Raw genomic sequence first — 27232 nt, 5'->3', positions numbered from 1 at the left:
TGAACTGAAATAGTCTTTTGCTCAGTGAGGCACAGAACACAAGTTGAGCACCTTCAGTGAACCTTTGCTTGGCGACAGCATGACACTGGAGATGGAAAAGCTCCAGCTGCACATTTGACAGTGGTTTGTTATAATCATATGAGTGAGGGTGAGCCAAATTACAGCATCACATTCGACAGTTTTAATGCTTGTTCTTTAAACACAAAGCACTGGGATAAAACTGGCTTTATGACAAGCTAGACAGAAAATCCCTCTTCAGATCTTCACAACTGACTGCTAAGCACGAAGTGATGTGTAAATTTGTGTACGCAGCAGATGGACAGCGTCTGAAGCCTGAAAAATGCTGTCTTTGCAGGTAATTGTAGTGTAGGGATAGGAATCGTAAAGAAAAGGTTATGGCTCTGCTTAGGAATAAATATTTTTTGGGAAAAAATTATATATATACATTTAAATTTAATATACATTGTTTATAATTTTAGCATTCATATATATTTCGAATGGATCGCATAAAGGCCTACAGACTTTCTCCGGTGGAGAGTTGCAAAATTTCCAGTGAAATTAGTCATTGCGCACATCCCTGGCATAGATGCTTCTTCACCGCCTCTGATTCCACACAATCCTGTGCTTATAGTTTGCAGTTGGTGGACAGAATAAAAATGGCATCTGATTGAACAGTTGAAATAATTCAGTGATTTATTTTCAACTTGTGATTCCATTTCAAGTGAGTAAAAAGTATTCTCACCTTAGTCCTTAGGACAAAAACAAATGAAACCAATCCCGACTGACTGGCCAGCAAAGCAGCTGCCACGGACTCCATAAATTTCCATTGGGAAGTTGGTGTTCAAATTAAGAGGCTGCTAAATAGATTAATCGGTTGATTAGCAATAGAGCCCTCTTTATTATTCAGAAGGCATCTGTTCAGACACCTCTGCTGAGCTTGATTGCCTGAGGCCCCCTGAGGCCAGGACGGATCAGTGCGATCAGAATCCCTACCTGATCCCAGACAATTGATTTTTAATGAGACTTCAGCCCTCGGTGTCCTGGCAGCATCTGGCTCCGATCTGAACAGATGATAACTGGACTCCGTCTAACCAGTGCGGTTTGACCTAACAGCCAGTGATGGAGGGCTGTTGTCTGCCAAGACCTCTGGAAACACATTCCTCAAGTAAGGTAACCAATACAAGCCCTGCTGTATGAGGGATTATGTTCCTGGCGGGCCGAGGATTGTTCAATGCATTCAGTTGAAGAAAAAGTCACAGATTTATCTTCGGTCGATCCGAAGATGGTGACATTTTAAAGGGAAGTGGGAATTGATAGTAAGAGCTGAGCCAAAAGAGCAAAAGTATTCATTGTCGGTTTTATTTATTTTTTATATTTGCTCCTCGGGGTGAATATAGTTCTTTGCCCACCTGAGGAGAAAAACAGACTGTAATGTTTGCTGTGCCATTGTTTTGGGGTTGTATGAAAGAAATGATATATATTTTTGAAATGCTGGTAGACCTCCGCTTGGAGGATGCTTTATTGTATACTGAAATACAATTACAAAAAAACAGAAACTATTATTTACAGTGGAGTCCGAAAGTCTGAGACTCACATTCAAAAATCTAATTTCAAATAAGTAACTACTGACATTGATCATTTGGCTCTTTGTACAGAAGGTCAAATGTTCTTGCTTCTGTTGAAGCTCAATATATTTTTTGTATTATCTCAAATCATGATGGAGAACATGATCATTAGGTTTTGTGGAGTTCATGCTGCTGTCATTTTAGCAAATGGGGGACATTTTGTAATTCATGCAAATAAATGCAGGCTTGATGAGCAGAAGAGACTTTTTTCAAAAACATTAAAAATAGTAATGTTTCCAAACTTTTGACCGGTACTGTACACATATATAAACATCCCATGTGGTGTATATACACTATATAACAGGTTATATATAGTGTATTATATACTATATAACAGGTTACCTTATGTTCAGAAACTATTCTTGCTATTATGAATTAACTTAAAATCCATTTTGTTTTAGGCTTTCAGTCCTTGCAGTTCCAAACTGAAAATTATTGGACATGCATATTAACAAAATATTTGACTTCAAGAATTGCTAGCTTTGAGTCTGTGCAGATTTTCTTATGGTCTTAAAGGGAACATTAATTCTAACACTTTTATGGGTAGCATTTTATTGATCAAACTTCACTCAAAGGTTTGTAGTGAAAAGCTGTAACTCTAGCAAAAAGGAAAACCCTCTTAAAGCAGTCATTCATAGCAAATATTAGTGCTAAACATATACCTGTAGAAAATAGCCCATCAAAGTGTGGTGTTGATTATCATCTGGTGGGTCACAACCCAAAAATAGACTAAGGTCTGTTCTGATAGGGATATGGACAGCAGGGTAAAAATACAATGATAAAGATTTTTCAATAAATGTTGTATGATCATCATGCATAGTGCATAGTTGTGTTTGCACAAATGAAGAGAAAAGACTTCCAATATATTTTATGTTGCCATCACAGGCCGTGTTTCCAATCAAACTCAACATTACAATATTATGGTGCAAATTCATCTATAATTTGGAATCAAACTCGTAATAAAATTATGCAGCGTAAAAGAAAATATGACCCAGCCTACAATAAAGGGGTCCTATTATGCGTTTTTACGTTTTCAACTTCCTTTAGTGTGTAATGTTGCTGTTTGCGCATGAAAAAGGTCTGCAAAGTTACAAAGCTCAAAGTCACTCCAAAGGGAGTTATTCTCTATATCAGTGTCTTTTACTGTTTCTGAACTCCCTGAAACTCCTCATTGTAGTCTTGAGTTTTCTTCAGGGAACATACGTTACTGTATTCCTCATTTAAATAATTCCCACCCAAGGCATATGCAGAATAAAGGGATGCGGCCTGGTTGAGTTGCATTGGTGTGTTGAAACTTGCGGTTATGTTAAGGGGTGTGACATTTCCAAAACACACTGGAAGCAGTTGACCAATCACAACACACTGGTCCAGCCGACCAATCACAACACACTGGTCCAGCCGACCAATCAGAGCACACTACGCTTTTCGGAAGGAGGGGCTTCATAGAGTTGCAGCAATGTCAAATATGTGAAAATAATGTGTGTTTTTTCTAATAGAAATTTAGACTTTTAAAAAGAGCATAATAGGTCCCCTTTTTAAAAATAGATAATAAACAATTATGTCGACCACATTGAGTGGCTGCTGAGAGCATTAACAGTTGAAAATCGTGAGACATTTAGAAACCATAATTGACAATTTCTGCCTGTCATTTTAATTTTTCGTATTAATAATAATAATAAATGTCAATATTAGATTTTCTTTTTTTTTTTTTGTATGAAATTAACCACTGTTTTTTACTCTATGTACCTAAATAAGCAAACCACATTTAAATAGCTTTTCTTTCTCTTTCAGCTGTCTCTGAAATGCAGGGCTCCAGAAGTGTCTCAGTATGTGTACCAGATGTACGATGCCATTCTGAAGAACTGAACGTCTCTATCGTCCTTTTCTCTCTCTACATATTCGTCCCTTCCTCCCCAACCAGCCACCACCACCTCTGTGGCAGAGGATCCAGCTCTCCAATGTTTTCTGCCACTATTTTAAATCCATCTATAGGTACCAGTTTCCTCAATGTGCCCACTACGCATGAATCACACATGTTCTGTTCTAGCCAAATGTCTTGATGTTGTTGATAGTGTCGAAGGGAATTTTGGAACACAGCTATATATTTTTTAATTGTTTGAACGCATTGTCAGTACTTCACGTTGCCATGCCCTGTATTTGTCATCTTATGCGAAGAAGGCAAAAGTATACGAGTAAAATCTTTAAACTGAAGCAAGTTATGAAAGTTATACTGTTTTAATGGTAACCACTTAAAAATCACTATATCCCCTAAAATAGTAAGTTTTTGATATGCATCATTCGTTCTCTGATCTGCTACTTCATGCGATTGTACAACATTGCCAGCTGTCTATTAGCCTTGCATGCTTTGACCAACATAAAACGTCACATTCCTTTTAAAGTTTTGTCTATCTTGTTCAGCTTAACCACTGTTGAACATGTCGACACTCCATCAATGTCTTATATCGTTGAAACTGCTATGAATCAACTTAATGTGATACAAAAAAACAAAGACTCAAAACATGTTTTCTATCAATCTTGTATAATTGGGTCATCTGATATTAATTCCCAGACTGAATCCATCCATATGTGATATATTGTGCTCGTGAAAGTGAGTAGGTTTTGTGCGGTAGTTTTTGGAGTGTTAGAAATATCTGTTCAACATTATTATACAACCTCGCTCCGCTTTGGTTTACAACTAATACTCTAACATATGGATGCAAAAAAATAAATAATTTAAATAACATAAACTCAGCGATACAAGGATGAATCACTTTTGGACTGTTAAGTAGAGTTGAGTGTGTGTGTGTGTGTGTGTGTGTGTGTGTGTGTGTGTGTGTGTGTGTCCCCCCCCCCCAAAAAAAAACTTTATTAGTCTTCATGGTGGTGCTGGTGACTAAATGTGAACCTTTTTTGTTGCCATAGTTGCTAATGTGCCTGTGAACCTGCATGTAAGCAGTGTCCAATAAACATCTGCCAGTAGAACACTTGTATAAGAAGGTGAAATATTAATACATTAACCTTTATATGTGCAAATATAAGTTTTAATGATTATGATTTATACTGTCAATGTGCGTCCTAGTAATGAAATGTGAAGTCTGACATGCACAAATTCAACAAAAAGTCTGATGAAATTTCTGTAGGTTTATTTTATGGATCGTTGTAATTCAAAATAAAGTCAGCAGTGTTGGCCTCCCAAACATGCACCCTCGTTATGTTTTTCATTATGAATTTCTCAGTTAACCTTTTTACTCGTATTATTTTTTTTATTATTATATCATCTGCATAATTTAAGATTAGTTATATATATATTTATATGTGTGTGTGTGTATGTATGTGTATACATATACTAAACACTAGTGAAAGCTAGATGGATGCATGGGTGGATGATAGATAGATAGATGGATAGATGGATAGATGGATAGATGGATAGATAGATAGATAGATAGATAGATAGATAGATAGATAGATAGATAGATAGATAGATAGATAGATAGATAGATAGGTGTCGTTTTCAATGAGATCAGCTCTGTGCTGGAGGTGACACAGGCATGTCGTAATCACTCAGGTCTGCAAGAGCGCCAGAACTGAATACTGAATAGCTCTTATGTCACATGCACAGTATTGAGATTTAAGGTGCGTTCTTGAGACGGTTCAAACGGTTGAGATCGGTTTGTTCACCATACTGGCATCTTTGCACATTACTTATAGCCAGACATGGGCAGTATTTCAATTAAATGTATTTTAAATACGTATTTAATTACTTTAGTGTATTTTGTAATTTGTATTTTGCAGGTGTGGAAAAAATAAAATGTAGTTTGTAACAAAATATTTTTAGGGAGTGTATTTAGAGTATTTCAAATACTTAAATACTTAAGAAAAATCACCATATGCTTATCACCATAGTAAATGATTATGCCATATTTGGTCTGATGTTGGCAATGGCAATGTCCAGGTTAGATGCACAAAAATCACGTGACACCCTGTAGACCGGGCTCCCTCCAAGAAGTGAATGAGTTTTGAACACAGGAGAAGTGGCGCTGCTCCTCTTAAAAACGGCATTAAAGGGTTAGTTCACCCAAAAATGAAAATTCTGTCAGTGATTACTCTCCCTCATGTTGTTCCAACCCCGTAAGACCTTCGTTCATCTTCGGAACACGAATTAAGATATTTTTGATTAAAGCTACACTGTGTAATTTTTTTAGTTGATTCTTAGCAAAAAACACTTAGTTCTTTCAAAAATATATGTGCTTATTAATGTATATTTACTTCTTTCAAGTAATAAAGTATTCTCGTAAGTTTATAATCTGCCATCGAATGTACATACGGGCGAGGGGTTCGAATGCCGGTCGCCATGTTGCCCCTCCATCTTGAAACTACATTAGCCAAAGAGGGACATACCTGTAAATTCAAGCTTCGCCTTTCGCGCTTTACACTCAGTGACACAGAGACGAATGCGAGGGGAGATTACTCGCGACTGCCGGCAGATTTGAAGGATTGCTGATGGAGGATCACGCCTATTTTCGAAGACATGTAGCAGAGTCGCCAAGGAAGCGAAAGAGAGAATGCCTGCTTTCTTCTCGGCAGGTAATCCAGCCTATTTGTGTAAATTCTAAGTTTTATAGTTGCTTGTCTAACCATAGCATGGTTGTGCATAACGCCAGAACGACCTCTAGTATACCTTGCGTTACTTTTCCTCACGTCAATGGTGAAAAAGTATTGTTTACCTTGTAACATAAATCTGTGCTGCGACGGATCACAGGTGATAGTTTTAAAGGCGCAATTGGACGAAGTCGAACTGGAAGCCATGTTAATCTTGGAATAATACGGCCACCGTAGGAGTTAAAACGCTCTCGAAATTGAAAGGAACAGAAACTAATATTCACTGGGTAGTCATATAAAATTTCACCGCTAGATGGGGGAAATTATCACACAGTGTAGCTTTAAATCTGAGAGCTGGCTCACTCCTCCATAGGCTTCTAAGACATTATAACTTGCTGGCCCAAAAAATGTATTAAAGACATCGTTAATATAGTCCTAGTGACTACAGTGGCTCAATCTTAAGTTTATAAAGCGACGAGAATACTTTGTGTGCGCAAAAATAACGACTTTATTCCACTTTTCATTTCCTTCTCTCTTGGCCTTGAGTTTTTTCATGTAGTATAACTGCGCAGAGCGTCTGTGTTGTACGTCACACGTAAGGCTCACTATTGGCTGACGCTTGTCATGTGTGTGATGCGTGTGACGTACAACACAGACGCGCTGCGCTAAAACACTACGTGAAAAAACTCGAGGCCCAGAGAGAAGGAAATGAATAGTGGAATAAAGTCGTTATTTTTGTTTTGTTTTTGCGCACAAAAAGTATTCTCGTCGCTTTATAATCTTAAGATTGAGCCACTGGAGTCACTTGGACTATATTAACGATGTCTTTCATACATTTTCTGGGCCAGCAAGTTATAGTGTCTTAGAAGCCTATGGAGGAGTGATCCAGCTCTCAGATTTAATCAAAAATATCTTAATTTGTGTTCCAAAGATGAACGAAGGTCTTACGCGGTTGGAACAACATGAGGGCGAGTAATTACTGACAGAATTTTCATTTTTGGGTGAACTAACCCTTTAAGATTATTGTGGGAGTATTTTTGTATTTTCAGAATACTAATTACTTGTATTTTATTTAAATACATTTTTCACATCAGTATTTTGTATTTTATTTTGTTACATTTCATGAGCCAGTATTTGTAGTTTGTAACAAAATAGTTTTTGATGTATTTGTGCCCACCTCTGCTTATAGCTTTTTTGTTGTTGTTTGCAGCTACTCACAACAAAAGGGGTTGGCTGGCTAAAGGGGGGCGCAAGATGGTTTAAAATGATTTGAAATAAGTCAAAACAAGCTTCAAAATTCGTATTTTAATAACACTTAAACAACTGTCATTTTATTTTTTTTATTCAAGAACCAGGGTTCCTGTGTTTAAAAGTGTGATTCTTAGCCCTAAAATAATAAATATGAAGTGTAGTGTTCATGTATACTTAATTATTTAATCAGAAATACAGTTAAAATTACTATGAAAGTTCGAAAGAACAGCATGAAATCTAAATCTTTTGTAAGATTGTAGATGTCTTTGCTATCACGTTTGATCAATTTAATGCATCCTTGCTGAATAAATACAGTTAATAAATACATAAATGATATTTTAAAATATATTCAAATAGAAATTGGTTCTTTTAAATTGTAATAATATTTCACACAATTCCTGTTTTGACTATTTTATGATCGAATCAATTCAGCATTGGTGACCATAAGAGACTTTGTGTATTTTAAAAACCCTTATCCAGTAATCATGAATAACTGGAAAATTCACTGTATATTCATTGTTTGAGAAGAGCATTTAGAACTTCTGGAATAACAAAATTAATTGTGCTTATTTTAATCTATTGACAGTGCAAGTTTGTGTAATTTAAAGAAGTTACTTTTTGATCATAATTACAGCTGAAACATCTGAGAAAATATATTAACCTACATATGAGGCCTCCTTCACTTGGACAACTGAAGGAGCAAACTAGTGACTCGCTGCGTCCAAAATGGCGTTCTGTCACTCTAGTCTACATTTAAAGAAGAACTTACTTTGGCACTGTTAGTAAAGTATGTCATTTACATGCGTGTAGTATAAACAATCTGGATACTGAATCTGCCATATTGGCATTATCATCGCATGAGTCATGACCTCAGGGGATGGTAGACTCTCATTTCACGTACGGACGACTTTTTTTCTCATGTTATATCCACGTTTTTCCTACACCTCATGATTCTTTGCTTGAATTAAGGGAGTAACTTCCGTTAAACTGTAAACGATTAGCAAAAGGTTCGCTCTATGAATGCAATAATAAGTATTTTCAAAAATGGGGTAATGAGAGGATTCTACTCGCCTTCAACTATCGAACATTAAAGGGAAATTTAAAAGTGTAAAAGCATTAACAAATTACCACAACAGACCATGAATAGCCTTATTATTTCCACAGAAATATTTTGGATGTGTTAATCACTGTAATCATAATCAAAAATGTTCATTAACTGGAACATAATATTTCAAAGTGACATTTTGACACAATAATTGTTGTATTTACCTGCTTTAGAAGCATTCCAGTAAACACTGCTAATAGGAATTAGAAGTAAAAAGGGGAGACGATTACATTTTAAAGCATCCGTGTGAAAACAAACCTGGAAAGAGACGTGAAGATTTGGGGAGAAAAACAAGAGATTCTTAGTGCATTTCTGTGAATTATTCATGGGATGTATCGTCTAATAAATCACGAGAGCAGACCACACTTTTTTTCATACTGTTACAGCAGAATACAAAGAAAAAAGAAAAGAACGAGGAGGAAAAGAATGCAGCGACTGAAAGAGCTCTTGCCATAGATATTCTTGTTATACCAAGTCACATTAAAACCTGACGTCTGAAAATAAAACACGTAGGACATTTTTTCAGCTCATTAAGTCAAACTGACAGACGATTTGTAGTGCAAACAAAAAAAGGTGGATAGTAGAGACGAGGCATATTCGGACACGAGGATGTACGAGTGAGCCACAGAATCACTCAACCAGTTCGTTGATTCATTCAGAAACACGTGTTGCTCAAAAACGTGCTTCGCAAATATAGACAAAATAACTGGTAATGTTGTGTCCATGGCACTTGCTAAATATTAACGTCTTGTTTATTGTAATTTGTGGATTCAGTTCACTGGAAATCTGTTCTTGTTTAACAACTAAATGTAATCGCCACCTGTAGACTTTTATGGCCGGAATAAGCTCAGCCATTAGCAGAATAAATGGGATTGATTATTAACCATAACCCTGCGCTGAGCTGCGGTTCTGTCACAACCCATAATCCAGAAAAGTTGGGACATGTTTTGCAAATATAAAGACATTTTGATGGCTACAACACACTACAAAAAAGTTTGGACAAAGGCTAAATAAAAGTGAAATGATTATAGAATTATAGTAAAACTCTTTTGAAACTGTCCACAATAAGCAGGTGAATTGGTAATAGGTGATGGTCTCACGAGTGAGAGTAAAAGGAGCATCTCAGTCTTTGCAAGCATAGATGGGTCATGGCTCACCACCAAATATCATGAGAGAATCACATTTCTCAATGCAAGATTGCAAAGAATGGTCTTTCACCATCTACCACACATAATATTGTGAAAAGATTGAGGGAATCCAGAGAAATCTCAGTACATGTAGAGCAAGCCGGGAAACCTCTGTTGAATGTGTGTGACCTTTGAGCCCTCAGACGACATTACATGAGAAGCCGTCATGCTACTGTGTTAAATACAGCCACATGTGCTCGGGAGTTCTTTGGAAAACTGTTGTCACTTAACATAGTCCATCGCTGCATCAAGAAATGCAACTTGAATCTCTGTTACGCGAGGAGAAAGCTATACATCTGTTCAATGCAGAAATGACATTCTCATCACAGATGATCCGAAACACAGTGAAAATGTATGACCCATCATGAAAAGAAGAATCGGACAATGACGACCACAGTTCCTCAATTCCCAAACATTTAAAAAGTGTAATTAAAAGGGAAGGTGATGTGACAGTGGTAAAGATGCTTCTGTCCCAACTTTTTTTGGAGTGTGTTGCAGCCATCAAAATCCAAATTTGTGTTTATATTTACAAAATACACTTAAGTTAGTCAGTGAAAACTTTTACTTTAGTCAGTTAAATAAAGGTTAAAGAGAATGAACAAATCACAGATTCTTGACTTTATCCCATTTTACAAAATGTCCCAACTTTTCTCAATTTGGGGTTGTATGAATGATGTGAAGCCAACAGGTAAGAACCACGTGGTTACTTAGCAACAGAAGAAAAGATTAGGTTGCTAAGAGACAGCCGTGGTACTCAACAGTCGGTTGATAAAGAAGAGTGTACATTTTCAGATAGCAATGACGATGAGCAATCATTTGAGTCACTCAAATAAACAAGCCGTTGAGAGGGGGATGACAATTGCTGTGGATCAGGTATACATTGATTTCAAGGTAATATTCGATGTGTTTCAGTGCTGCATGTCAGTGATGAGCTTTCCTAACGCATGCTCTTCAAACGCGTGCTGGTATTTACTCTCTGGTATTTACCGCTCATCACGCGCAGCGCATTTACGCAAGGAGACATAATGCTGCTGACAACTATGGCAAGCCACTTGAACATTTATTCTTCAAAACTAACTATTAGGGTAAGATACAGGATTGAATGTGTGTTATAATGTTGATCGATGAGGGATGTTTTATTACAATCGAGAGCACGTTATTAAATAAATGTGTCCAATCGAGGCATGAGTTCATCCATCAGATATTTTAAATAACCAACGAGTGTAAAGAGGATTTTTGGTCCATCGTGCTCCGGTGGATCTTCAGATGAATGCAACTCATTTCTCTATTTCTTTGAGTAAACGAAACCCATCATGATTAACACAGGACTATTATATGACATGAAAGATAAATAGCTGTACAGTGTGGTTCTGTTCCTACAGCGCATGCTTGCCAAGAAGGCAGACTTTGTAAGTCCTGACAATTTGCAAGTGTCAGTTCGGTTATAGAATGTGGTTGACATGCTCGTAACAAACTAATTTATCATATTAAAGTCAGCATGAAATGGAATTAGCTTTTTCCCCCCTGTGGTTATGTATATCCATTGGGAATTGATTGGATTGGTTGGTTGTTGTTTGCTATTGCTATGATCTCATGTGAGTGACAGGTTGTCCCGCCCTCTCGCCAGTAAACACATCATCAGAGATTAGAAGAGATGTCGCTGCAAGAAGGAGGGGAATTTATTTTGATTAAAGATTGCGAGGGCACATGAATAAAAAAATAATAATGATGTGCACGGATAAGTCATTTATAATAAATACTGCAATATTCCATTAAAAAAACAAACAAGAAATGTCTATTTTGATTTCATGATGACTTTAAGCTCAAAATTTGGTAGTGACAACCATATTCCGGCTGTGTGAACTCGGCCTACGTTATGCCATTAGTCTCCGTGAATACTGAATAGTTTTTTTTAATGCTTGAAAGACGGTAACAACAGTAACAACTTAAATCCCTTATCTGGGTCAAATCTATTAATTAACTTCTCTTTGTTAGATATTAAGTATTTATGAGGTAATGTCAAGTGTAATCACTTACAAAAACATTCCAGTCCGAAATGATATGGCACAGAAACAGACTGCTCCTGAAACAAAACTTGTTTTTTAAAGGCACTGTTTAAATGTCTTACACGGATCCACTGAGTGACAAAAGTATGCAAAAGAAAACCCTTAAAAAACATAAGATCTCCTTGTGGCATTGCATCAGCCACCAATGAAAATTCTTTTGGATTAACCAACAGAAATTCCTTGCTTTACAAAGAACTTATAATAATTAAAGATTAAACCATTTGGATTGAAAAGTTCAGATACAAAAATTGGCTACTCCTAGAGGTGAACAAACACACTGCTACTGCAGAGCAAGTACCGAGACATGCTACTGCCAATTCATTCACAGACATTCCTGTTAGCATGAAAGACATGCTGGTGCTGCTGCTGCACAGGTAACATACACGATTAAACCCCTGTAACAGATCTATACAGGTGGAGCTGGGGAAGGTGGAGGGTTTCTGAAAGCACAAACCACAACACTAAGGGTATTTGAATGTTGAGCCACAGCTCATTGGCGCTGATACAACAACAACCAATCAGCTGCGCTATGTAGCTGACAATGCCATTGCTACCAAATGGACCGATCAGCCTGTGCCATCTAGAGTTTCAATTTCAGAACTTGGTATTTACGTATTATGTTAAGAGTTTTGCAAAAACTACTATATAACTATACTATATATAAAAGTAGACCAAATACTAGATATTTATTGAATTAAGCAGGCCTACTAGTTGGTTTTAGTATACGTTCTAGTAGGCTATAATGAATAATTCAACAGTAGTGAACTTGAAATACAGTCACTAATGGATAACTCTACTAACTCTATAAGCATTAGTAACACAGAAATCTATTTTAAGGAATAAATGTTAAAAAGGCTTGCCATGGACAAAGCAGCAGAGCTCTCAGCTTTTTTTTCAAATTCAATTAACCTGTGACGCTGACCCGGTGAGGCGCGAGGGCTCGACGCGGTCCACCACTCTGATTTTACGCGCAAGCGTTGATTTATCTGTCTGTTAACAACACGCTCGAACATGCGCGCGCCGTGCAGTGCGCGAGGTCTACATGACGCGGGAAGAACAGGATATTCCTCCAGGACAGTTTGAGGGTTACTTCTGCACCTGAATGCGACCAGAGAGTAAGAACGCGAAGAGAACGATCGAGCAGGTGTTCAGCCGCCCGAACCTCACGAAGAATGCAACTTCTCACCTGTACATAAGGTAAGTCTTGCTGTTGTGCGCGCGATACGCTTGGACCGACAGTCGCGCGCTTCAAATCTAAAAAGCTTTATGAGAATGATAAACTGTCATGCGTTCTAAATATATATATATATAGTACGGTTTGCGCTTTTATATATATATATATAAAAACGTGCTGATATATATATGTGTGTGTGTGTGTGTGTGTGTGTGTGTGTATATATATATATATATATATATATATATATATATAAGTAAATGAACAAGTAAATGACACGTGTGTCTTTATTCTATTGGATGCAGAGAATCCATTACATAAGCATTGTGTCGTATTATTAGTCTTATCACTTAGATTGAAACTGAGAAGATTCATAATAAACTATTGGATAGCATCATGCATCCTGTCCCCTGCTGCCCGTGGCTTTTGCCTATGTGTGGCAATTTCTATTAATATCTATGCTCCATTTAAATCATCCTGACCCCATTTTAGTGCTTTATATCATAAACACATTGTTATATTTAATGGAATTATCAGATTATGATATATAAACACAATAGATGCTTAATTACTACAAAAAATATTGACATATTGTCAAAGGTTTGTCAAGCGCACATGTGGAATTAAATAATGTGCCCGATTTTATTTTATTTGAATATTGATATTTTTTAATAATATTTTTACTCATTTATTATTATTAATATTCTCTTATTTAAATGTGTTTTTGTGTCAGTTTATGTGAAGTGAATGATATCAATTGAGTATTCTCTCTTTAGTTGAGTTGGGCTCTTGTTTGTCATTTTCATCTCTCTCCTGTTTCTCTTTCTGCAGGTACTGCTGGCCTATGAATGGGACTGTGCTGTGGCCACCACTGCTTTCTGCGCTTCAGTCAGGACTATGTGCTGCCCATGTGCCCCTCTGAATGCACTGGCCAGCTGTTTGCGAGAGCAGGGAGGGTGGGGCGGCCCACCGGGGGCGAGGCGGAAACAGGGCGATGTCCCCTCAGTTTCGGATCGCAGTGCTGGGAGCTCAGGGGGTGGGCAAGACGGCCATTGTGAAGCGCTTTCTTCATAATGACTACAGTGAGGTGGCGGTGTCCAGTAAGACACGGCGGGTGCATCTCTCTGCCGCAGTGCTCAATGGTCATGTGCATGACCTTCAGATCACAGATTACCCAGCCATCAGCAGCTTTCCTGGCAGCTCTCTGCAGGTACGGTACCCAACATACCACAAAATTTGACTCTGACCTGACCTTGTGTCTGGACAAAGTTTAGCACATTTAGAGAAAGCATATTTGAGGTACCCAAACAAGGGCGTAGGTTTGATTTTGACGCTGGTGGGAACGTAAAATCAGCGAAGAAAAAACTTTATTCATGGACAGTAAGGTTTTTAGTCTATATTGACTATATTAAAGGCAGTGACGACAAGGAGGCGGTTTAACGGAGATGTAACATTATCTTTAATCTGACCATAGTGCCATCGTCAGCATCTCTCATCAGCATCAGAGTACATAATGTATATGTAATACTCTATAATATATAAAGCACTTAAAGTGTTAGTTCACCCAAAAATTCCGTCATTAATTACTCACCCTCGTGTTGTTCCTTACCCGTAAGACTTTTGTTCAACTTTGAAACACATATGAAGATCTTTTTATTGAAATCTGAGAGCTTTATGTCCCTCCATTGACATTCTACGCAACTACCATTTTCAATGCCCAGAAAGGTAGTAAAGACATCATTACAGTAATCCATGTGACTCCAGTGGAGTGTTAACCTCAGTTTTATGAAGAGATACATATGTGTTTCAATGAAACACTTCATTTACTCATACATTAATGTATCATCCATGCAAAATTTACATTATATAAAAGTTGCATGGTATACAATTATGAGATATTCGGATCAGCAACAGTCTCCGAGGGTGATGGAGGTTTATGAAGGGCCATTTAAACAGAATCTTTTCAGTGTTTTTGCGTTTTGAGTTTATGCACAGTAAGAGCATTAGTATTGCAGATTGGTTTATAATGAACCAGTAACCTGAGAGCTCATGGTTCTGCGTAACACTTGTGATTTCAGACAGCTTGAAAGGATAAAAGAGCCACTTGAGCAGCAAAAGGCCTTTTGTCTCAGCTCACTGTTCTTTCTCAGTGCTGTCACAATGATTCAGTGCTTGAATTAGTGACAATGGGATGAGAGGATTCTTTCATAACTTTACATTTATAATTATATTCTCAATTGGAGTTTAATGTCAGAGAGCTAGAGGTTACCTTGAATTATCATTACTTTGGGCCATTTACACCTGGTATTAAGATGCGTTTTGGTCGATCGGATCACAAGTGGACGACACTAAATACAGGTGTAAACGGGGTCTAAAGCGTTTTGAGCTTGTCCACTTTCGACCACTTTCAGAGGTAGTCGAAAACACATTAGATTTAAACTTTGTCATCTGGAGACCCAAGTTTGGTTTGAAGATGAAAAACGTACCAAGCAATGTTCTCTCACCATTCCTGATTTCTAACAGACACTCACAGCGTTCAGCTGGTCTTGCGGCTGTCAGAGCAGAAACGAAAGCTGATGCTCTCCGTATGTTTTTCCGTCGTCTCTGTGCGCGGATTATTTCGTCCATTAGATCAAAAGATCTGAAAAAAACTCAGATTTTTTACCTGCCCGTAAACCCTCCCCTCGAAGAAATCAGGACAGAAGTGGTTGAAAGTGGACAAAAGAGACCAGGTGTAAACGGGAATGTGTCTCCCTCGTCTACTTATGATCCGATCTAACAAAACTCATCTTAATACCAGGTGTAAAAGGCAACTGTTTTTCTTTCTTAAACTGCAAAAGCGAGCATTTCTCCCCAAATCCTGACTAACCACTAGATTTGATCTGAAAAAGCACCTTCCAATAAAACATAATTTGTTATTATGGCATCTGTGTGCCTTCTATCATTCTTCACATGGCTGATATACACAAAGAAATGGAGAGAATAAGAATAGGGAGATCATTATCTCTCTTGTTTCCGCATCACCTGCTACACTCCTATCTCCTTCAGTTATAACTACCTCATATTAATCAGTTCAGAAAGGTTCTGAATGAATCATCTGAACATGAGTAATATGAATCTCAAGGTTCAAGAGTGAAAATGTTATGTTTTGTTTATGCTTAGTGTTATTATTTTTGTTGAGCACTTGTATTAACTCTTTAAAGCCTGACATATGAAAGGTCAGACATTTTATTTAAATGGAACAGTTTAGTGAACAATTAAAAAAAAATATTCATATCTAGCATATTTAATACATCAGGCTTTTATGGCTCATATAGTATTGTGAAAATATGGAGCTCATACTTGAGGAGGAAAAACACCTCAATTTTATTCAGAGGCCCAAACTAAGCAGAAATATGCAATTTGATGCAGTTGCTGATATTTATTAAATTCTGATTGAAGTGTAAATCAGTGAGTTTTTTTATTTATAACAGTGTAGCAGACTACTTACATAAAATGCATATAATACAATACAATAATATCAGTTGTCTCTCTATATCTGCCAATAATAGGTCTTAGTAAGATTATATTTAAATGCTTAGTTTTTATGATAAAAGCTCTTTAGTTTTTATTGCAGGGGACAAACATATAATGCAATGATGATTGAGAGGTAAAGGTTCCTCAAAAGCTATGTATCATATTTGATACTCAAGTTTTATTTTTTAAATAATGATGTATGGATAATCAAGTAAACTTAAGTAGCTTGAGTTCAGTAAGTGTTCATCTTATACGAACAATATAAAAGTATATGTTATATTTACTTTATAAAAGTCAGTAAAGATTTCACAGCAAAAAGATACATGTACAAGGTGTACACCTGTATGTTTTTAGAATTAAAAGGCCTTTTACTTGCTAAAAACAGATGGCATGTTGTTGATTGTGTACAGGGTTTTTTTTTAGCAAAGGTTTGATCATGTTTATAATTTAGAGGCCTTAGAAGTTTGCATATCAAATATGATACAGTAGGCTTTATAGGGCAAACTAAGCTTTGTGTTTCACGTGAACAAGATCTTGTGTTGCTAGATAATGTGCTCTGTGTCTGTGCAGGAATGGTCAGATGTTTGCTGTCGAGGCATTCGAAGCGCTCATGTGTACATTCTGGTTTACGACATCTGCTGTTTCGACAGCTTTGAGTATGTCAAAAGCATGCGGCAGCAGATCTTAGAGACCAGGTACGTGATGGGAATATTTGCTTAATTCTCTTTTTATTCCTTCACACCTTTACATCTTTGCCCCCTTCTCTCTTCCTGTTATCTGCTTACACCTGAATTCTCTCTATTTTTTGTCCATTCCCAGTTTTTTCTGCTCTGCTTTATCTCCTGCATGTTTCTCAACCCTTCCTTTCTTCAATGTTCTGTAATTGCGCTCAAAAGGCGAGACCCTTCTGTAATCATGGGCTGCCAGCACACCGGGTCATTTCTTCATCATTTGGATCCAAATCAAAAGAAATGCCTTCTTTTCCCATCTGCTGATTGCAAAGGTCATCTTCAAAAGCCAATTCAAAAACCTCAGAGACTTTTTGCTTCGTACCCTGAGCAGGTTTGATGATGAAGCCTAATTGTGGCTGTTTTTGGCTGCATACTATATCTCTTTGATATCATTCAGTGTTATTGTGGGAACGAATAGCCTTCTTTTTTTTAGCTCTGATGAAAAAACGTAGTGTTTTATAGTCAATATACTACAATCTCTGAGGATATCTTGCACTTTTTGTGCAAATGAATTGTTGTGACGTGAGACCAATTTGTCACACAGTGTCTTGAACCATCCAAGACCAAATGGTGTATTTATAGGAGTAAAATGAATTAATAAATTAATAAATTAGTTAAATGCAAGAAACCATTTTCATAATCGGCATTTTTATTCAGTAAAAATATCACAAAACATCATTAAAACAAGAAAATGATATTTGTATAATAATACGATGTTTATATTGCATTGTGAATCAAAATAAGTTGGCAAAACTGAAAAAAAATTTTTTTAATCATTTACATGATATCCATTTTTTTTAAGATAAGAAATTCAAAGCAGAAGTGGCAGATTTTTATTTTGTACTCATACACTTTAATTGCTATTATGGTAACTTGAAATATTTGAGTAAACTAATTCATACATTTAACTTAAAATGATCATGTGATCTCAACCTGGCTAGCTTTAACTTGCTAATTCAGTAAATGCTAAATGGTAACACAATGCCTTGATTGCATTGGCATAGGATAGCAATTGCTGAAGGATTTTGGCAATAAAGCACATTTAACATCTGTTCTCAAACCAAGCTCATGCTCCACTCATCACCCAAAAAGCCACACATATCAGAAACTCTTCCAAATAATCATAGCAAAACATTAAATATGAATATCCCACTTAACATTAATCTTGCTCAAAAAACATTATATAACACTCAATTTTTGCATTTACTCTCCCTTTCAAGTGTCATGGCAAAGCAGACTGGGAAATAGAAATCCCAGACCAGTTTCAGTTAAATTTAATTTTGTCTAAATTAAAAGAAACAAGTTAAAAAAAAAACTCAAAACAATGAAACAATCTAGATTACTTAAAATGTGTCAATTTTGTGAATTCAAAAGAAAAAGGAAGCTCTAAATACTCATAAAAGTTAATTTGATTGAACTAATTTGTTTTAATTTAAGTTTACCCTACTCAAACCAATTCATTATTGTGAGCATTAGAGTTTATGTCAAAACTTACATTTTCTCAAAATGTAAAAACTGTATTATTACACAACTCTATTTACAGTACACTCATATAAGGCAATATATACCATATAGCAAATCTCAATTACCTGATCTTGATCACAAAATGTAACTATATTATCATCCAGCTCTTTATATAAATTTGTAAAATATTAAGATATTATAGACATTAATCTCATGATTTTCTGTAAAGCTTCTTTGAAACAATGTGTATTGTGAAAAGCCCTATATAAATCAATTTGACTTGATATTATATTATATTATATATGTATTGACTTGCTTTCAGAGAATATATCTTTAATACATTTATTTTTCTTACGCAATAGGATTTAAAATGCCATGTGTATCAAAGTAATACACACAGTAACAGTGATGCTCAATCGTTATTTAAATTCAGCTCAGTCACCGATTGGCTTAAACGGTCAGTGAGGGCGTCAGCGCTCAGCCTGTCACTCACAGGCAGATTTAGCGTAATCAATGGCGTCAGCTGTCATGCTTCGCTTGCGTCAAGGCCTGAGCATTGAGACAGGCAGTTCCGGTGTCAAACATTCATGTTTTATTGATTCAGGCAGAACACAATTAAGTCACCTTGGCCCGACACTGCCTCACAGCCTCGACCACACAATAGGAGGAGGATGAGCCAGTTCGATTCACTGATCTGATCTGCTAATAACCAACAGACGTGGCTCGCTGTCAGTCGTTCCTGTAATAAGACAGAGCCTGTTAGAGTGACGAATTACTAGAGAGACAGTAAATTAATCTTTGGTAAAACAATAGCCTCCTGTCCTGATCATTCCTGTCCAAAACATTCAGTACCTAGACAGCATTTTTAACCCTTAAAAGGAAATGAAAATTAGCCCATGATTTACTCACTCTGAAGTCATCCTAGGTGTATATCACATTCTTCTTTCAGACGAATACAATCAGAGTTATATTAAAAAATGTCCTTGCTCTTCCCAGCCTTATAATTTGGTGTAGGTCGACTTGCGTACACCCGTCTGCCAGAAGCTAGTTATTTTAGTTGATAAAGCTTTAAATATGGATATTTTTCTTACACGAACGTATCGCTTCACTTCAGAAGGCCTTTATTAACCCCAGCAGAGCCGTTTCGAGCACTTTTATCACGGATGGATTGGCTTAGATGGACTTAGAAAATATACCCATTGACTCCCATTATAAGGCTTGGAAGAGCCAGGACATTTTTTAATATAACTCCGATTGTATTCGTCTGAAAGAAGAATGTCATATACACCTAGGATGACTTGAGGGTGAGTAAATCATGGGCTAATTTTCATTTTTGGGTGAACTAACCCTTTTAAATGCATGAATGTTTCGCCAATCAATTACATACTCGGGTCTTCAACGACTCAGATCTATATCTAACACGGATGGATCTCTAACTGCCGTAATAGTATAAAAATCTCCTGATATTTCAGTAACGACTGCAAAACAATAAAATAAAGTATATTTTGTTACCTTTTTGTACTTGGAAGGGTTCAATTTGAGCAGATGTTTTTTTACCATCATCACTGTCCTCATCAGAGCTTATTTCCTCAGTACATTCAACATCTGGCAATTCTGACCTACAATTGAGATTTAAATCTCGCAAATTCGCAATTCGTACTCGCAATTGTGACTTTAAATCTCGCAATTCTGATTTTGTTTCTCAGAAATGTAAGGTATTACGTTTTTATGTGCGTGTAGTTGCGAGAAAAAGTCAGAACTGGGAGATAAAAAAAAAAGTCCAGATTACCTTTATCTTTTATTCCGGTTTGGAAACAAGCTTCCATATGTTAATCCCCAATGGTAGTTCATGCCTTTCAGTCCGATCATGTCCGAGATTGAAGCACAACTCATGTCGAATTTAGCTCAGCAATCCAGACTGACAGTCAAAACACATTAATATTAATGACTAAATGAATGAATCAGAGAATAGATTGAGTTAGTGAATGAATGATGAATGAATGCGGTAATAAATGAATTCTGTTTGCGGAGGGTCTCTGCTGTGTTTGAGAATGAAATGATTGTGTCAGGGATCAGAGACCAGAGCCGTCACACACGATGACTGATGGACAATGCTGGTGGTTTCTGTCAATTCAAGACCCAGAGTTACGCGGTGACTGACAGTACGGGGTCTGAGGAGGTTTGGGGCTAATTGTGTTTACGCCACACTCTTCTTATCAGTACACACACACACACACGTCAGACATGAGATCAGCTCTGAATGATTAAGTTTTGAAATGACTCCACATCAGAACTGTATCTTTCCACAGTAGAAGTCTATTTTTGGCTTTCCTTCCCAGTACAGTCCGGTGCAGCGCTGTGGAAAGCCTCTGTGAGGTGAAACAATTGGAAATCTATTTGTCTTTTTTCAGAGCTGTCAGAGGCACAGGTCATCTTGAACAGAGATAAGTGTGGAGACATATAAGCTGCTCTCCGGGATGTGTGCTCTCTGTTGGAGACAGGACGAGAGGTTGATAGAACAGCCCGACTCTTGACAGCCTGTCACTGCGGAGCTGCACTGAACCCGTTTGCACACGCAACACACATACGAGAGGCTGCTAGACACCAACAGCCCGAAAATCCTCTCTCTGACTAATAGACCTTAGTCAGGGTAGCGCCATTTTATTTTTATTTGACAGGAATGAAAACAACAAGCATGTGAGGGATAAAACACGTATAGTTTTGCGTTCAATGGATTGTACTGTTTTTTTTTCCTACTCAAGTATTAGCTTCATATTCCCCTGTATCATTCCCTGTACCCTGTTACATTTCAAAATATTAGATTTCTTTAACTATTATTTCATATGTCAAACATTACAGGGTTAAGTATAGTTTTTTTAATACTTCCTATGCTCTGGTGAGATTAAATGATTTCTGCACCTTCAGTCGGCTGAAGATTAACATAATTCCATGAGAAGTAGGCATGTTAAAATGAATAAATTTTTTGTCTGTGCATCATCCACATCTTTCAAAACCCATTAAAGATGTTTAATATTTCAGTGTTGTGATGTGAGATCATTATCTGCATCTATGAAGTGACCACTTAATCTACAATTTGCCTAATTTCTCTCCAAACAAGCAATACGTGATATTTAAAAAAAAAAAAATCACAGAATACCAATAAGTACTATATTTTGGAAGAAAGATTGAGGGAAAAATGACATGCCAGTTTTGGCATATTATTAATCTTTTAAACGCCTATCCTGCAGAAGAAGACGTGTGATAAACAAGCTTAATGTTTAGTTTCATCTTCAAGGTAACAACAATACAATTTTATTTGAAAATGACTCTCAGTTTGATAAAAGTACTAAGGCTTTTTTTCTACAAAGATGGAAAAAGGGCTTTCATCTACACGAATGCCGCTGTTTAGGATGTTGCCATGCATTTACACTAATATGTATGTTGATGCATGAAATGCCACTTTGGCTGTTTACACAGGGGCCGGTTGCATAAAGCTCTAAGATTTATTATAATTTTTTTAATCAGTTACATAAAAATGTAGATTAGCCTAATTTGATAGCAAAAACTAAGACTGACTGGCCCTGATTAACTGCTATTGGGTCATATTTGAACTTAAGACACTGTCTTAACATAATGGTTATGTTTATGCAACCGGCCCCTAGTACAGTATTAAGATTCATTTCAGTTGATCGAATTACGAGTGGACGACACTAAATACAGGTGTAAACGTGGTCTGAAGCTTTTTGAGCTTGTCCACTTTCAACCACTTCCAGAGGTAGTCGAAAACGTATTTGACCGGATTGCTTTCGTAGTGTAAACGCTCATGTGGTCGAATGTGTTCAAACAGCCTCAAAAGACCGTCTACTCTCCGCCTACTGACCTAATGTGTACTGTAAAGATTATGGGAAGCGCGCTATAGAGACGGGATTTGAACTTTGTCGGCTGGAGACCCAAGTTTGGGTTGAAGATGAAAATGTACCAAGCACAATGTTCTCTCACCATTCCTGATTTCAAACACACACTCACAGCGTTCGGCTGGTTTTGTAGCTGTCAGAGCAGAAACTAAAGCTGATGCTCTCTGCATGTTTTTCCATCGTCTCCGGTCTTGTTCATATGTAAATTGCATACCTTGTCCATTAGATCGAAATATCTGAAAAAGCCAAGGCCATACTTTTATCTATCTGGCCATAGACCCTCCTCTCGGAGAAATCAGGACAGAAGTGGTTGAAAGTGGACAAAATAGACGGATTAAAACACCAGGTGTAAACGGGAATGTGTCTCCCTCGTCTACTTATGATCCGATCGAATAAAACACATCTTAATACCAGGTGTAAACAGGACCTTTATCGTGGAAGCATCTAGAATAGATGGATGCGAGGAGAGCTTCAGACAACACCAAACCTTTCAGAAAGATCATTTGTAGAGATTCAAATGGTTGAATAAGTCTGGTGAAAATGCAGCCCAAATTGATCCTCTTGAAGAAGACATTCCACTTCATCAAATGCTTTATTGTACTGCCTCAAAGACATACAATCACAGCAGGGTGGTTCTGTTCATTATATGCTACGTTAAATACCCATCTGATGTTTTCCACTGTGTGTGTTTAGTAAACCTAGACAGTAGTTTTTTAACACCAAGAGGGTTTGCGCTGGAGGTAATTCTGGCTCAAGTGACACTTGAGGTACCGTGTCTGACTTAGTAGATCCCATATATGCAAGGTTTATCATGGGTGTTATTATGTTTCAAATGAATGCAGATAACAGCTTAAATTAAAATGTAATTCTATTTTGTCTAAATAAAAATGGAATAATAAAAACTAAACTAAAACCATTTTAAATGCTACAAGTAAATTTAAGCATTTTAACATTATAATGTACAGTGTGAAAAATTAATATTAATTTTGGTATTTGCTAAGAATTTATAAAATTAGATAATAACATTATCACTCACCGGCTACTACATTTTTAAGTTACCGGCCATTCAGAATTTCTCCTAGCTAAAAAAAATTTAAAAAGGTATGTTAAAAAATAAATAAACCTCTGTCACAACTTTTATATATAATACATAATTGTTTACTTTTTTTTTTTGTTGTTATCCAAAATCATCCAAATAAAAAATTAAAAAATTTTTTTTACTAATATCAACAGATAATCAAAATGGTACTGTTATGTTGTGCATCCCTAGTTCAAACTCCTTAATAAATTCCACACACACAAAAAAAGGTATCAGAATATCTCCCAACGTCATCACAAGTACAAGACAATTTTCAGCCAATCAACTGCAATTGCAGAAATAAATAAGGATGACCTGACATACAAATGTTTAATTCACTTTTCAAGGCATTGTTCACAGAAATTCTGCCATCATTTCATTACCAAACCTGTGTGACTTTCTTTCTATATTAGAAAGATATTTTGCTAAATGTTTTTGTCCAAAAAAAGGAAATCAGTGGTAACCAAAACTGTTTGGAATGACTAAACCTTGTAGTATAAACTTTGGCACTATACACTCTTAGAAGAAAAAGGTTCTATATAAACCTTTAAAGGGTTCTGTCAATCACTTCATTTATAGAACCTTTTAGGGTTTATTTTTTGGATTTAGTTTTAATTAATTCATTAATTTTTTATTTCAATCAAATGTTATGAATTAAACAGCTTGTAAACATACTTTATCACTAGAAAAAAATTTAAATCACTCATTTAACATGAAAGTATTATGTAGTCATTTAAGATATTTCTCCTTATATAGAACCTTTTTTGCATAATGTTTTTTTTTTTTTTTTTTTTTTTTTTGAGTCAAGAATCCAAGGGTTATATATCGAACCCCATTAAACCTTTCATAAATAACCTCCATCTATGGAACCTTTACATGGAACAAAATATTCTTTGTAGTGGAAAATGTTCTTCACACCTTTTACTGAAAGTTTTTTGGGGGAACCAAAAATGGTTCTTCTATGGTGTCTGTGGAATATAATAAGATTTGACCCATCTTGTTTGTGTAGAATTGTTTTTGCATTCTGTATTTACAGTGGTTGTGTCTGTGTGTCTTTCCACAGAGTCATGGGCTCTGGGGAGACGCCCATTCTAATAGTGGGCAACAAGCGTGATCTGCAGCGAGGTCGCGTCATCCCCCGACACAGCGTATCTGACTTAGTCCGAAAGAGCTGGAAGTGTGGATACGTGGAGTGCTCTGCCAAGTTCAACTGGCACGTTTTACTGTTGTTCGGAGAGGCTCTCCGCAGCATGGGTTGTGCCCGCTGCAAACACGTCCATGCCACCATCCGTTTCCAGCGGGCGCTCAGGAGAGAGCGATGCGTCCTAATGTGAGGACTTCTGCGATGGCCATTGTAAAGCGATTTATGGGATCTGTCAGGCGATGGAAGCTCTGTGATTGTTTGGGCAGCTGGAAGAGCTGTGATAACCCTCTTGCCAAGGAACTTAACATTTGGGATTTTAACTATGGACAGACAGATGTGGTCTTAAAACAGGGAGTCCATGTTGCTTAATTACCTAAGCCTACAAATTGATGTCTCTCCTTTTGGACTGAGAGAACACAATCAACATCTCTGCCTTTTATCTTAGAAATCCAAACTGCCAAAAAGCTGATGAAAGGTGACAAAAATCAGCTTTAATGTTACATTAGTACACTTTCTGTCATTGCTTATGTTCCGGCCAGGACAGAACATGGGACGCTCCTCTATGCTTATGAGTAGGGTTAGGGATTGTTTGAATTTTAGCGATTTCAGTTCTGAATCTGCTTATCGATTCCGGTTCTTATCTATTCCCAGTCAAACATTTAGATATCAAACATTCTGTATTTTTTTGCAAAACATTCAGCTGAATAACATAAACAAAAATCATCAGCCTAAAGAGCAACTAACTAATACAAATTTCTAAAAATGTTAAAGATAAGTATACAGTCAGTAATACAATTATAACAAATAAGCAAATTAGCAATAGCTCAAATAAATACATAGCATAGTTTTATTTTTTATAAATAAAATATAGATTAATCCTTATTAAAGTTACAGTTAAAGTTATTCAGTCAAGATCAGTGAGTGATTTTCTTTTTCTTTTGTTATAGATGAACATTTATGAGACAGACTAGAGCAGGTTTATTAGGCTGCTGTCACTTTAAGAGCGGCACGGATCCAATATACTGTTACACACACGTTTTCTTTCTGAACTGTTTACGTTCACTTAAGACATAACCGGCTGTGTTTTACGAGAATATTTTGACAATTTTGTATGTATTTGTCCGTTCGAGCGCAAGAAGACACAAAAGAGAACTATATTTGTGCACTACATGAGAGGCGGCTTTATGTGTGCGATCTAGATGTGTGCTTCAGAGAAAACAGCGCACGAGTGCCGAATTGAGTTCTCTTTCGCATCTTCTTGAATGATTTAAAACCACAATACAATGTGCAAACAGGAATCGATAAGCAGAATCAAAATTTTTATTATTAACAAGTATCTGATTCTTGACCTTACGTATCCGATTCCAGAATTGGGATTGATTTTCGATTCCTAACCCCTACTAAGCTAAGGATCTTCCAGTACCTGCAAGCAGAAGTGTTTCCCAGCTCAGGTGCGGTACGCTGGCACTTATAATATTAACACAACACAAATACAAAAGTCTTTGTTCTTTGGACATTTTCGTGTATTTAAAGGGATAGTTCCCCCAAAAATAGCATCATTCACTCACCTCTGTGTTGTGCCAAACCTGACTGTCTTTCATATGTGGAATACAAAAGAGAAATTTTAATTATGTGGTGGTTGCTCTTTTCCATGCAGTTATTGAATGGTTACTGAAGCTTTCAAGCTTCAAAATGGATGCAAAACACCATAAAAGTATTATAAAATGATCTATATGGTTCTGAAACGTTCTTTTTCTTTTTAGTTAATAACAAGTGGTGCAGAAGTCGTATGTTACAGCATGAAATCTTTAGCCTCCATTCATTGTAACTGCATGAAAAAAAGTGACTAGTACATTATTAAAAGTTCTTCTTTTGAAAGCCTTGAGGATGAGTAAATAATGATAGATCTTGAACTATCCCTTTAAGGTATGTCTTGATACTGTGTCTTATCTCAAAAATGTAATTTATGCCGAGATATGAGAATTTTTCCCACTCTGAAATGCTGTAGACACATTAAATCAAGTCACAAGGGCAAGAGGAAAATATCATTTAAATGTAAATGTGCTATAAATGTATGATCTTATATTGTGGAACCCACTTTGTCATACAGAGGCTTGGATGATGTTTGTGTCAGGCAAGTAAAAAACTAAAAATATTCCCTTCTTTAATAATTTAACCAACCACATCTCTGGCACATATACAGACCAGCTTCTTCTACACATCCCAGTCAGATCAAAAATATGTTAAATAAAAATGTCTGTGTAAAGAGCACATTTAATAAATGGACACTGGAGACAGAAAATGCATTCTCTTCTGTGTGATGTACGAGTAAAAAAATCAATACTTACATCAGTATCTGTTCTTCAGAAGTGTATCTG

At 36.6% G+C, this 27232-nt stretch overlaps 2 protein-coding genes across 2 annotated transcripts in view; both read left to right on the top strand.

Moving 5' to 3' along the window:
• Positions 1–4826, top strand: part of ap2b1 (adaptor related protein complex 2 subunit beta 1) — a 49913-nt gene extending 45087 nt beyond the window's left edge. The window contains exon 22 of the mRNA XM_082170717.1: positions 3417–4826. Coding sequence (XP_082026843.1) covers positions 3417–3491 — 75 coding nt within the window. The 3' untranslated portion in view covers positions 3492–4826. The remainder of the gene's footprint in view (positions 1–3416) is intronic.
• Positions 4827–9720: 4894 nt separating this feature from the next.
• rasl10b (RAS like family 10 member B) lies at positions 9721–27154 on the top strand. The gene is made up of 4 exons (XM_082170741.1): positions 9721–13030; positions 13839–14217; positions 17094–17218; positions 24774–27154. The coding sequence occupies exons 2-4, from the start codon at positions 13930–13932 to the stop codon at positions 25042–25044; spliced, it is 684 nt and encodes a 227-aa protein (XP_082026867.1). The 5' UTR covers positions 9721–13030; positions 13839–13929; the 3' UTR covers positions 25045–27154.
• Positions 27155–27232: the final 78 nt, after the last annotated feature.

This window comes from Leuciscus leuciscus (assembly GCF_965113295.1).
Source record: "Leuciscus leuciscus genome assembly, chromosome: 5".
Taxonomy (NCBI): Eukaryota; Metazoa; Chordata; class Actinopteri; order Cypriniformes; family Leuciscidae; genus Leuciscus; species Leuciscus leuciscus.
Note: the sequence above shows the minus strand (reverse complement) of the source record. Positions and strands in the feature narration are given on the sequence as shown.

What these genes read in the sequence shown, in the direction of transcription:
- rasl10b (XM_082170741.1), top strand. Translation starts at nt 13,930, where the DNA reads ATGCACTGGCCAGCTGTTTGCGAGAGCAGGGAGGGTGGGGCGGCCCAC. An exon ending in TTCCTGGCAGCTCTCTGCAG is followed by an intron (nt 14,218 to 17,093) that starts GTACGGTACCCA and finishes GTGTCTGTGCAG; the next exon opens with GAATGGTCAGATGTTTGCTG. An exon ending in CAGCAGATCTTAGAGACCAG is followed by an intron (nt 17,219 to 24,773) that starts GTACGTGATGGG and finishes GTCTTTCCACAG; the next exon opens with AGTCATGGGCTCTGGGGAGA.